This window comes from Dermochelys coriacea, chromosome 7 (assembly GCF_009764565.3).
Source record: "Dermochelys coriacea isolate rDerCor1 chromosome 7, rDerCor1.pri.v4, whole genome shotgun sequence".
Classification (NCBI taxonomy): Eukaryota; Metazoa; Chordata; order Testudines; family Dermochelyidae; genus Dermochelys; species Dermochelys coriacea.
The window spans coordinates 22,995,182-23,006,532 of record NC_050074.1 but is presented as its reverse complement, the minus strand read 5'-3'; the positions used below and the strand labels follow the sequence as shown (position 1 = coordinate 23,006,532).

At 48.3% G+C, this 11,351-nt stretch overlaps 1 protein-coding gene across 7 annotated transcripts in view; it reads left to right on the top strand.

Moving 5' to 3' along the window:
- The window catches only part of TPRA1 (transmembrane protein adipocyte associated 1), a 24,622-nt gene extending 13,622 nt beyond the window's left edge, over positions 1–11,000 (top strand). For all 7 annotated transcript variants that reach the window (XM_038409864.2, XM_038409862.2, XM_043519176.1 and 4 more), the window contains exons 5-11: positions 576–648; positions 1,714–1,793; positions 3,211–3,321; positions 3,949–4,009; positions 5,754–5,856; positions 6,689–6,769; positions 7,937–11,000. In XM_038409864.2, coding sequence (XP_038265792.2) covers positions 576–648; positions 1,714–1,793; positions 3,211–3,321; positions 3,949–4,009; positions 5,754–5,856; positions 6,689–6,769; positions 7,937–8,171 — 744 coding nt within the window. In that variant the 3' untranslated portion in view covers positions 8,172–11,000. The remainder of the gene's footprint in view (positions 1–575; positions 649–1,713; positions 1,794–3,210; positions 3,322–3,948; positions 4,010–5,753; positions 5,857–6,688; positions 6,770–7,936) is intronic.
- The last annotated feature ends 351 nt before the right edge of the window (positions 11,001–11,351 follow it).

Below are 11,351 nucleotides of genomic sequence, written 5' to 3'. Positions count from 1 at the left end.
TTAGTTACTTTTTGGCACCCTCCTCTGCATCTTCTGCAAAAGGTGAGGAAGGTATATGGCAGGGGTGGCCAAACTGCGGCTTGCAAGCTGTATGTGGCTCTCTTATAGTTACAGTGTGGCTTGCGGAGCCCCGCATTCTCCACCTACCAGCCTGAGGGGGGGGAGAAGTTAGGGCTTTTGCCCTGAAATGGGGTGGAGGGGGCTAGGGGATCCTGCCATGTGGGGAGGGGATCTAGGGGCTTCAGCCCCTCAGGAGGCACCAGCCGGGACTCAGGGTTTCAGCCCTGCTCTTGCTGAAGCCCCAAACACTGGCAGGCACCTCCCATGCGGCTGAAGCCCTGAGCCCCACCACCCTGCCACAGGGCAGAAGCCATGAGCAGGTGTGCTTGGCTCTCAAGCTTCTGAAGATTATCATATGCAGCTTGGAGGATCAGTAAGTTTGGCCACCCCGGTGTATGGGAACGATCAGCTCCATCTCAAGAGTGTCTTCCCCCAGAACAAGGGGGTGGAGTCTCACTGAATAAATTTCCCCTTGGCTCCTGGCCCTCCTAACCTTGGTCTTTGTTGTCTCTTAGATCCTGTGGGAGATCACAAGATTCTTCCTCCTGGCCATTGAACTGAGTGTGGTGATTCTAGGCCTTGCCTTCGGTAGGTGCCAAAAGGTGCTTTTGATTCTAGGTCTTGCCTTCGGTAGGTGCTTTCCAGTGCTCCGGATGTGCGTCTTCCCTTTCGTGGAGGTGGTGTGCGCAGCCTGGCCTCTGCCTGTGGGGGAGCGGGGATGGGGTAATCCTGTGAAGCGGGGCATCACTAGAATAAAGATGGGAGACAAGTAAGACTCTCGTTATTGGAAATGATCTGAGGGGTCATTTGTGCAATTTCCTGTGTGGCTCATGTAGTGGCTAGGACAGCACATGAATGTTGGAGTCACACGTGCGCTTGTGGTGATGGTGCATGCAAATTGGGGGAAGGAGAGGATGCTGGTGAACAAGCAGACTTTTGAAAATGTCCCCTCCAGCATGCAAATTCTTCCCATGGGCAACTTCTTCTTAAAGTCATTATTATATTTGCTTGAACCCCACTGTCTTTGGGAGAGAGATTCCTCCGTGGCCCTTCTATCCACCTTCTTTTGCTGCCTCTTCCCTCTTAGTGGCATGGGCAGGATGAAGCCTCCTCTGCAGCCTGTCAGAGGTGCTTTCATTCGAGCCCAGGGAGATGCTCCTTAGCATTGAGTAGTCCTCAGGTGCATGTGTGTACTCATCTATATTTTTGTCATGCTCATCATTGCAATATCCAAACACTGGATCTCCCACCTTAGAGGGCTCACAATTTCAATGCAGGTTCTCCCAAATGACATTGGCCCTGACTTGACTCCTCCTTTAACTGTTCTCTGAAGAGAAGAGTTTCCAGCAGTTCTGTGTAGATAACATTGCTGCTCACTCTGACTTGTAACTGTACTGGAAGTTGTTGTTCTGGGGTGGGGACAGGTGGGAAGGAAACCGGGTCAGACTCTCCTGTTTTATAGATGTGACATGCTGAGTCCTGTGAAAGGCTTAAGCAGTCTGGGCAGTAATACAGCTGCCGTGGGTTAAATGAGCTGTAATCCTCCTACTGCGGATGGAGGTGGACAAAGGCTTTCTAGTGTGACAGCAGCTCCTGGAGACAGGTGATGTGGTGAGGGTGACTGGTGGTATGATCTCTCCTTGCTCTTTTCAGGTCATCTCGAGAGCAAGTCCAGTGTCAAGCGTGTACTGGCGATCACCACAGTGTTGTCCCTGGCTTACTCTGTTACCCAGGTGAGCACACTGGGGCTTGCAAGCTAGCGCTAGCGAAGGAGAATGCGCTGTTTGGTGTTGATCAGTGTTTGCCTGGGAAGAGCTGGCCAGCTGTGTGGAGAAAGGGGCCTGTTGATTTGGAGTCTGGGGAGGAAAGAAGCATGGCTAAGAGTAATCTCCATTCTGCGAGACTGGAGCCTTTCACCTCTAGTGCAGTGGATTGAAAACAACCCAAGTCAAGGGGACTGGCTAGCTCAGTGGTGGGTTAGGGAATCCGATACCAGGTTAGGGCGGGGACTGGCTGCTTGAAGGGATTGAGGAGTGGGTGCTGGAGCTTTTCACATCTAGGGAATTACCTGCAAATCCAGTCTTTGGTTCCATCCTAACTGGAAGGAGAAACAGGACATGCTTATTGAACTAGAGCTGTCCAGTGGGCCTCACAGCCTCACCTCTCCTGCCTCTTCTGGAGCTGAGAGCTGCCACTTCCCATCACATTACCACTTGGTATATTAGCTGCGTCTCACTCTCTCTGAACAATGTGCTGTGTGTCTGGGCAAGTTCTCATCTTCACTAGTGGCAGTGGCCAACCCCTTGTAATAGCTTTTCTATTTGAGGCAGTACCAGAGTAACAGGGCAGTCATTGTTCAGTGTTCGGGCTCTCACATACAGAGGCAGTGAGCTGATTGTTACCACATGATACGCTGGAAGAGCCTCATTAAATACCAAGTGGCTGAGCTGTATCTGGATTCAGTAACTCCCTCTTTCTCTTCATTATCTGTGCAATCAGATCTCTGTCTAGCTTGCTTTCAGATGTGTTCCAGGTATATGAGACTGGGTCTCCTTTCCCAGCTGTGCACAAATGCAAGGGTTTTACAGATTGGATGTTACAGTAGGAAGTGTCAGTTCTGGAGGAGGGAATACGGCACTTGCCATTCCAGGTCAGAACCAGCGGTCCTTTGAGTCCAGTCTCCTGATTCCCATCTGTTCTGTCTTCTGGGATATCACAGGAGCTGTTCTCCTCCAGACCCAAGCACTGTGGCTGGTCCCCTGGCTTGCTTGCTCCCCGGGCCCCAGGGGAAAAGTCTCTCCCTTTGCAATAACATGTGATTGCACATACATTCAGATGGCTGCTTATCTGTTACTAAACAGACACCTACCCTTGCCACTTCCTTTCCACTCTTTCTGCTCTGTTGGAGTCCCCAGCTTCTCACCCACATCTCATCCACTGTCTTCCTAGGTGAGGCTGAATTGCCTGGGGGTGGGAGGGAATGTCTGAGCAATGCAAGGTGCAGGGTTCAGTGGAACAGTTGTCTGAGCATGTGCAAATATCCATTGTCTGGTATCCTGTGGGGGGTGGGTGTGTGTGTGTGTGTGTGTGTGTGGGAGATAGAGGGGTCTGTAAGGGGCTGTGTCCTGATAATGCCTTTATCTCTGTTAGGGGACACTGGAGATCCTCTACCCTGATGCTCACCTCTCAGCGGAAGACTTCAACATCTACGGCCATGGAGGAAGGCACTTCTGGCTCGCCAGCTCTTGTTTCTTCTTTCTGGTAAGGACAAAGCACGTTCTGACCCTCCCTGAGACACATGGAAAGACAGTCTGGAGAGGTAACAAATTGATACCTTTTTCCTAGTCAGTGTGTTTATTATCTCTGCTTACCTAGCTGCTTGATGTCTTCTAAACAGCATAGTGAGAATTGGGTCCAGGTAGTCAAATGCAAAACCCCAGGCACTAGACAGCTCCTGGCTCCCCAAGGGGACCTGCTTAGTCTCTTGTAACTCCCTGTGTGCAGTGCTGTAACTGGGAACACCTGGGAGTTGATGCCTCTCAGAGGGGTAGGGAGGGCAGATGAAGATTGGGTGGGAGGGGCATTTCTGGCAGCAAAATTTTAGCTCTGCTTGATGCCTTTTCCCAGTGTTCCAGAGTGAAGAGCCCCTAAAGGCCTGAGCCAGCAAGGTGTTGAGCACCTAGGGCTCCCATTGGCTTCAATATCAATGGCTTGGTTCCCTGTATTCCCTTCCTTTTACCTGTGAATTCATATTTATATAGTGCTAATGGAGTGCCTGGCATTTTGCACACCCACCACTCCCTTGAGATTTTTGCAGTTTAACCCCAAGCCAACTGTAGAACAGTTTGCAAGGGGCAAGGACCTAGTTGTTTCCTTCTGCCTCAACAGGTCTATTCCTTGGTGGTGATTCTTCCAAAAACTCCCCTGAAAGACCGGATTTCTCTTCCATGTAAGTGGACACACCAGGCTTCATATGGCATAACCAGTCAATGCTGGGACAGAACCACGTATTGGGGGTGGGGGTTGGTTTGCCTTTTCCTTAGGTATCCCCTGTATCCAAATCTACAGCAAACACACACACCTCTCCTCAACCAGTGACTGGGACATTGGCTATGTGGCAAGGGATTGAGTAGAGGTTTGCTGCTCAGTAGGATCTCCATTTTCTGCATGGTTTGGATACTGTAGGTTTGGTGTAGCTGGTCAGTATTAGCCCTCCAGCTGCCAGCACTTTTTCATACTGGCAGACAAAAATGTCCGAGCACAATGGGATGCAGGTAGGCATCCATGGTAAATGAGGGTTACTTTGGGGCTCTGTAAAGCACAAGTAGCTAATTCTTGTATGGTGAAATCCCTGCATTGTGGCATGTCTTGCATTTCAGAGTCTCTCCCTCCTGAGATGACAGAGAGTGAGAGAGCATGTTTGTGTCCCCACTGTGACCATCAACTCATTCAATGAAGAGAATGGGGCTTTTCCATTATTGTGGGTGTGGGGAGAGGTGTAATGAGTCCTAGTAAGACTGTCTTGTAAGGTGTGGTGAGTACCATAAGGAAGGGCTTGGCTTCTGAAAGGTAAAGCCCCTTGTTGTGTAGCACATGAGGTTGCGTCATGTTGGCATACAGCTGCTGGCTGGCTACTTGGGAAGGAAAAGCTCTAAGCTTTCCAGACTGACTGCTTGGGAGTTACTAGCCAGTCTTATCTGGTTTGGCAACTCTGCCATTTTTGTTAGTATGATACATCTGGAGCATCCTGAAATGGCTGCAGTAGCTGAACTGGGGAATGGGTGGTTCAGGTTATTGGAATACTTGCATTAGATTATTCATTCTTTAAATGAAAAAAAGTTGTCAATGTGATGCTCACCAAAGCGAGAGGACATGCTGCAGGCAGGTTCCAGGCTGGCTTCGCCAGACCACAGCTCTGCCAATGCACCTTGCTCCAGATCTGCAGTATCCCCTGCTATTCCAGTCTTTGCCTCTTTCAGTTCTGCCGATACCCTCACACCTGATGCAGAATGCCTCTTGTCTGTCCTCCATGCAGTTTTGCTAATGCCCTTCATTCCTGACCCGCAGCACCTCTTCCGGTTCAGTCACAGGCCTTTGTGTCCAAGATTGCCACCTGTGCTACACATTTGTTTGCCTTGTAACCAATGCCGGGTCAACGTGCCCAGCTGTAACAGGCTTGCATGTATTGCCCTGACACCACCCTTTTTAACTCCACCTTTTTCTTGATGATGCATGAACCTGTGGTTTCATCCATTATACCATATAAATATATAGCTGTTTATTTCCTGGTCTCCAGCAGAGCTCCTGGCACAAGATGTGGTATGGGGAAGAAATATGGGACATGGACTTCCTGCATTCCAAGCATTCCATAGCACTCTCCCTTTAAATGCTTGACACACTTCCCCTCTGCACATGTGTTGTGGCACTTGAGACTAACAAATTTATTTGAGCATAAGCTTTTGTGAGGTGAGCTGTAGCTCACGAAAGCTTATGCTCAGATAAATTTGTTAGTCTCTAAAGTGCCACAAGTACTCCTTTTTGTTTTTGCGAATACAGACTAACATGGCTACTACTCTGAAACCTGTCACATGTGTTATTTGCCTCCATCAAGCAGAGATTGTCTATCATGATCATGTATTCAGTCAGTCCTGATGGGGTTAGATTTCATCCTTGTGTCCTTGTCTGTCTTACAGCTAGGAAGAGTTTTTATGTCTATGCTGGAATTCTCGCTCTGCTGAATCTGGTGCAGGGCTTGGGCAGCACCCTTCTCTGCGTGGATATCATAGAAGGATTGTGGTATGTATTCAGGGGGCCCCAGCATCCTGCCACCTACTGTAGATGGGTCCTTGGGTTGGCAGGAGGAAGAGAAGTCTGTAGCCCAATTAAGATGACTTATTTAATGAGTGCCTTATGTCACCACCTCCCCCTGCCATAGGCACAGTCCTGGGATAATGAACTTCCTGACTGTCCTTAAAGGGAAATAAAGCAGTTGGCATGAATTAAACAATACTTCTGTTAAGATCTCCCTGTAGGAGACACCAGGGAAAAGCAACAGTGCAGGAAGCTACTGGGAATGAGGGGTTTGTGGATTTGTTCCTTAGCTCTCTCCACACTGGCCTCTTGTGCTAGGGTGGGGCAGCACCTTGTTTCCAATGATGACTAGCCATTGGCTTCGTCTTGTTTGGGGTTTTCACAATGAGAGAGACCATGTTCAGTAGATATTAATGGAAGACATGGAGACAGACAGTTTCCCAGAAGTAGTGTGGGGACTCCCCTTGAGTTGTGCTTTGGAACTGGCAGGATCTGCTATAGGGTGCAATGCCCTGCTATTAAGGAGCTCGCCCAGAGTTTAAATTGGGATGTACTGGACTGAGAGACTGTGCTGTTGACACTTGAGGCCTGCTGGTTCTGTCCTTGAGGGCCTGGGAATGGTGAGGCTTTGATGGCAGAACTCATTAATTTGCACCAAGGTCATGTACTTGTTTCATAGAAGGTTCTTCCTGCTGTTCTCCCCACACCCTCCCTTCCCCCCTGCCCGCCCAGTGTGTCTTTGACACTCTGGATGGAATGGCTGTGTTCGTTAGACAGCAGACGCTAAATGACTGCATGTCTCCTCTTGCCTCCAAAGCTGTGTTGACGTCACCACGTTCCTCTACTTCAGTTTCTTTGCACCTCTCATTTATGTGGCATTCCTGAAAGGCTTCTTTGGGTGAGTAGCCAAACCAACAGGGGGTTTTGATGTCAGTTGATCTTTGTGCCCAACTTGCCCCATTTGTAAAATAAAAGCAGTGGATGGAGCAATGGGTAGGGATTCAGGAGAACTGGGTTCTGTTCCTGGCTGTGGTGCTTGTTCCCTATGTGATTGTGGGTAAATTACTTCCCCTCTCTGGGACTACATTTCTCCATCTGTATAATGGGGATAATACTTAAACTCCTCACAGGAATTTGTCAGGATTAAGCTGTTAATGTCTGCAAAGCACTAGTAAGAGCTAAATTGTTGGTCACTGAAATGAATAATGGACTGATTAGTGGGAGCCTGAGTCCCACAGCAGGATTAAATCGGTATTTTGGGTCCTGGATTTTCTCATGGAATTAGAGAAAAGGGTCTGTGGATTAGCTAGCATGATGGATATCCAAAACCGGAGTCTGGGAACTCCTGGAACATCACTCCGCCTCTCACAAATGCTCTCTGAGTAACTGATTATTGGGCTTGAGGTGCCACTGTGTGGCCAGACCGAGGAAATGCAGTGTCTTCATTTTACCAATGTTTCAAGAACAGGACACAACAAAACACAAAGGCATGTTTGTGTGAATCTTGCCAGTGGGGGAGGAAGCAGCAGATTCTTAACCCCATTTAAGGGCTTGAAGTACTCTCAGAACAAGTAGAACTGTCTCTGGGGCCTCATATGTGGTCTGGAGGGGGCTAAGTTTGGTTTGGAATTGGCTGTAGATGGAAACTGCTGGTTCTTCAGATAAAAAAGCCTCCTTTCGGAGCAAGTCTGAAATCCCCTGGAGGAGCCTTAAGATGCAAGCCTGGCCTCATTTAAGTCAGTGGCAAAACTTCCATTGATTTCAGTGACACCAGGATTTCACCATTGGTATTTAGGAGTTAAATGTGCTGTGACGAAAGCATATTCCTCTACACGCCGCATTCCCGCCGTGGCTGTTCAATCGTAGCTCTGCCGAGGTACCTCATTGCTCAGCTGCAGAGCCCCCTGCTGTTTCGATCATGGAACTCTCCTGTTGCTAGCACCATGGGATAGTGTGCTCTGGCTGACTATCCTTTAGGACAATGCAGGTTCCTTGTAGCAGCTGTTGCATCTCTTGTGATACTGCAGCACTTAACAAGGATCTTAATTCTTTTCCCTGACTCCAGGTCTGAGCCTAAGATCCTTTTCTCCTACAAATGCCAAGTGGACGAGCCTGAGGATGTAGATGTGCACCTCCCCCATGCCTATGCTGTGACCAAGAAAGATGGCGTGGATTCCAGCTTCTACTCCAGCACCCAGATCGACACCACAGCCTACCTGGATGACGTCGCCTCAATGCCCTACCATGTGGGCAGTGTCAACAGCATTGACAGTGACCGCTGGAAAGCCATCAATGCCTAAAGCAATCCAGACTTCCAGCATGATGCCACCCTCCCGGATTACACAGCTGCTAGGATGTGCATCACAGACTGGTTCTCAGTCACTTGGTGTGGCTTTTCCCTCTTCCCCTGGGCTTTTAAAAACCCATCATGGAACAAAACAGCTCCAGCCCTCCCAGAAAGACCTTTTGTATCTTCATGTGATAACAGCCTAGATCAGCTTTGTTCATAAATATCTAAATGCTGAACCTTCCTGATCCTTGGTGTTCCAGATGTAGCTGTGACCCAGAAGATGGGCCTGGCTGGCACCCAATCCTTTTCAGTGACTGAAAACCCTTGTGTAATTGGGAGGGGAGTGGGATTTTGGGGTCGGCGAGTTGAGATTGGCTTCTCCATGGCGCATATGTGCGAAGCATTCAGTACCTGGAGCCAAAGGCACTTTCATGCGCTGTCTCAACAGATCCCATTTCCCAAGTCATACTGCATGTATTGTAGGAAGAGTGCTGTCTGGAGAGAGGAAGCCTGGGAGAGCAGGGCTACTTCCCAATTCCAGCAGATACTGATGGAAATTATGAACTGTAGTAAAATGGGAATTACAAGGAGTGTTTTGGGCGTGTATGGGAGAAGGCTCACTGAGGAGCAAACTGTTAAATGTGCCCTGTGACCATTACAGGGGCACTGTCTGGGATCTGGCAGATCAGCTATATCTTGGGTCAAGGAAAGAGACTTTTAAAGAGCCAGCATTGCTGTCTGTTGGAGAGAGAGTGGCTATGGAAGGGTCTCTGAAGACCATGCTTATGCGTAACTGAACTCGTACTGTGAACTTGCGGTGACAAGCGGCTATGTATTTTACACTGAATTAGGGTTGAATTTTAAGAATAAAATTGGCCAAGTGTGAGGTTTTTCAGATCTGCACTCTGCTTTACAATCCTGGCTGAATTCCAGAGCTCTAAGAGGGCTGTAGAGGAGGAAGCTTTTTGGCTCTGAAGATGAAGGCTCCAGAGGAGTTCAGATGGTTGAGGCAGAGCAGAAGCCCCAGATGAGTCCTGGCTGCCAATGAACAATAACTGGTGAACTCTAGGAAGCCACCAGAGTGCTAGGATCAAGGTGACTAGTGTTTTAGGTTGGGTGGTAGATGGGATGCAGGCAGATGGGCAAACTGCTACTACTTCTGTGGCAGCTTCCTTCTCCTGACCTGTGATGCATTACAGCTTGCAGCCTAGCACAGTCACACTGGCCTAAACAGATTTTATAGCTGGATGTATTGAAATTATTTCCTTGCACTTCGAACGTGGTTCTTTTAAAGACTATCCAGGACCTTGCCATTACCTTTCTCACAGTGAAAGAACAACTTGCATCTCTCCAATCTGGCATGGCTTTCCTGGACCTCATCATGGTCCAAACACCTGGCTGTTTCACTGAAAGCTGCAGCAGCCAGTCTTGTGGCACCTCTGTGGTTGGTTTGTATTCACTGATGGCAAATAAGTTTATGCCTGTAGCACTGCGGGGGTGCAATTCCGATGGGGATCTCTGGGGTGGTGGAGGCTCTGACATAAGAAGTGGATGCATTCCATTAGAGATGGCCGGGTGAGAATATTTTAAACATTTGAGGATTATGTGTGTCTCTCCTATGACTGTTGTGCCTGGCAGCCAAAGAAAGCGAAGGAGCAAAGATTTTAGGAACTGGTCATCCTGTGGTGTGGTGGTGGTTTGAATTATGAGTGGGAGGGGGGAAAAAGTAACACAGCCAGCTTCCGGAAGTGCCCAATGTGGGGTAGGGGAAACACCACTGGAGTGAGAACTGGAAGCTAGTGCAGGTCTCTGAAGCCATGTAGGCATCTTGTTTTTCTCCTCTTGTTAAGGAGCAGCACAGCCTCTCTATGGCCACAACGTTCCACAGCCTTTGGATTCTGCCCTGCTGATCTGAAGACAGTGCTGTGACATGACAGAAAAGTTGCTTTGGTTTATTTTTAAAACTTTTATCTACTTTTTTAAAAGAAAAACGTTTGTTTGCTCCTGTTGAGCTGTTCATGTAGCTCCTTAGAGCCTTTTAAATCCCCACTGCCTGCAATGACACAGACAAGAGGAGGCTGAGACTGGTCTTCCTTTCTGTCAAGCTACTTGGCCAGGTCAGCCTTTTCCACACTAGGGAAATATTGCTATTTCCTACCATTGCGGACACCAGTTCAGCTCCACTGGTGTTAGCAATGTGGGGATCCTAGGAGAGGGTGCTTGAAACACTGCATCTGTGGGTAGGGTTAGATGGCATGCTCCCTGAAATCCTGGAAGCACTAGGCCACCAGGATGGTTGACGCCACTGAAGTTGGACCAGCGTAGCAACGGCGGGAGAACTCTTGGAAAAAATTCCCTAGGGCAGGCAGGGCTTTGCAGACAGGTTCAAGAGTGTTAGTCTTGTTTGTATAGACCTATCCCACCCCAAGGAGTAAATGCTGAGACTCCTCAAGACCCTGAAATTGAGGACTTTCTTGTTCGCCTGGGTGATGTGAAGAACAGACTATGAATACAACCTATTATCTGCTAAATCAAATGCGAAAGGATCAGCTGGGCAGATGTTCAGTGTGTCCATAAGTTCCCCTTCTCCAAGATTCAGTGTTCCGCAATATCATCTCTGAATGTCCCACATTGTCTTCTGCTGAGGAGCTTCTGCACTAGGTCTAGGACTGATCTTCCTTCTGTTGTCTTTTTATGTCTATAACGTCTCTGAGACCAGCACAAGATATGGTCCATGAGTAGAAGTGTGTGTGTGTTTTTGGGGGCGCTGGAGGGAGATTAAAAATAGAGTAATGTATATTTTTGTTTGTAAAATAAATAAAATGAAGTTTGGTATAAATAGTAACACTTTCTCTCTCAAATCACCCAGGCTGTGTAAATGGTCTTCAGAAACTTTTTAAAAATATATCTGACATACTTTATGTAACATCCCCTTGTCAAAGGGAAAGCCTGTGATTTTTGTACAGTCTTTTATCTTAGCAATAACCATGTAACAGTATGGAGTTGAAGTGACTGGCCCCCAATTCCAAGTAATTAAGTCAATTAAGACTTCAGCTATCCTTCTCTTCTTCCTCCTGGTGCTGAAGAGTGGGCTACCTGGAACTTCTTTTGTGCTGCACACACTCCATAGTCCTGTCTCAGACCTGATGCAGCCTTCAGAGCTGGTGAACACTGATCCTGAGCTGGCCAG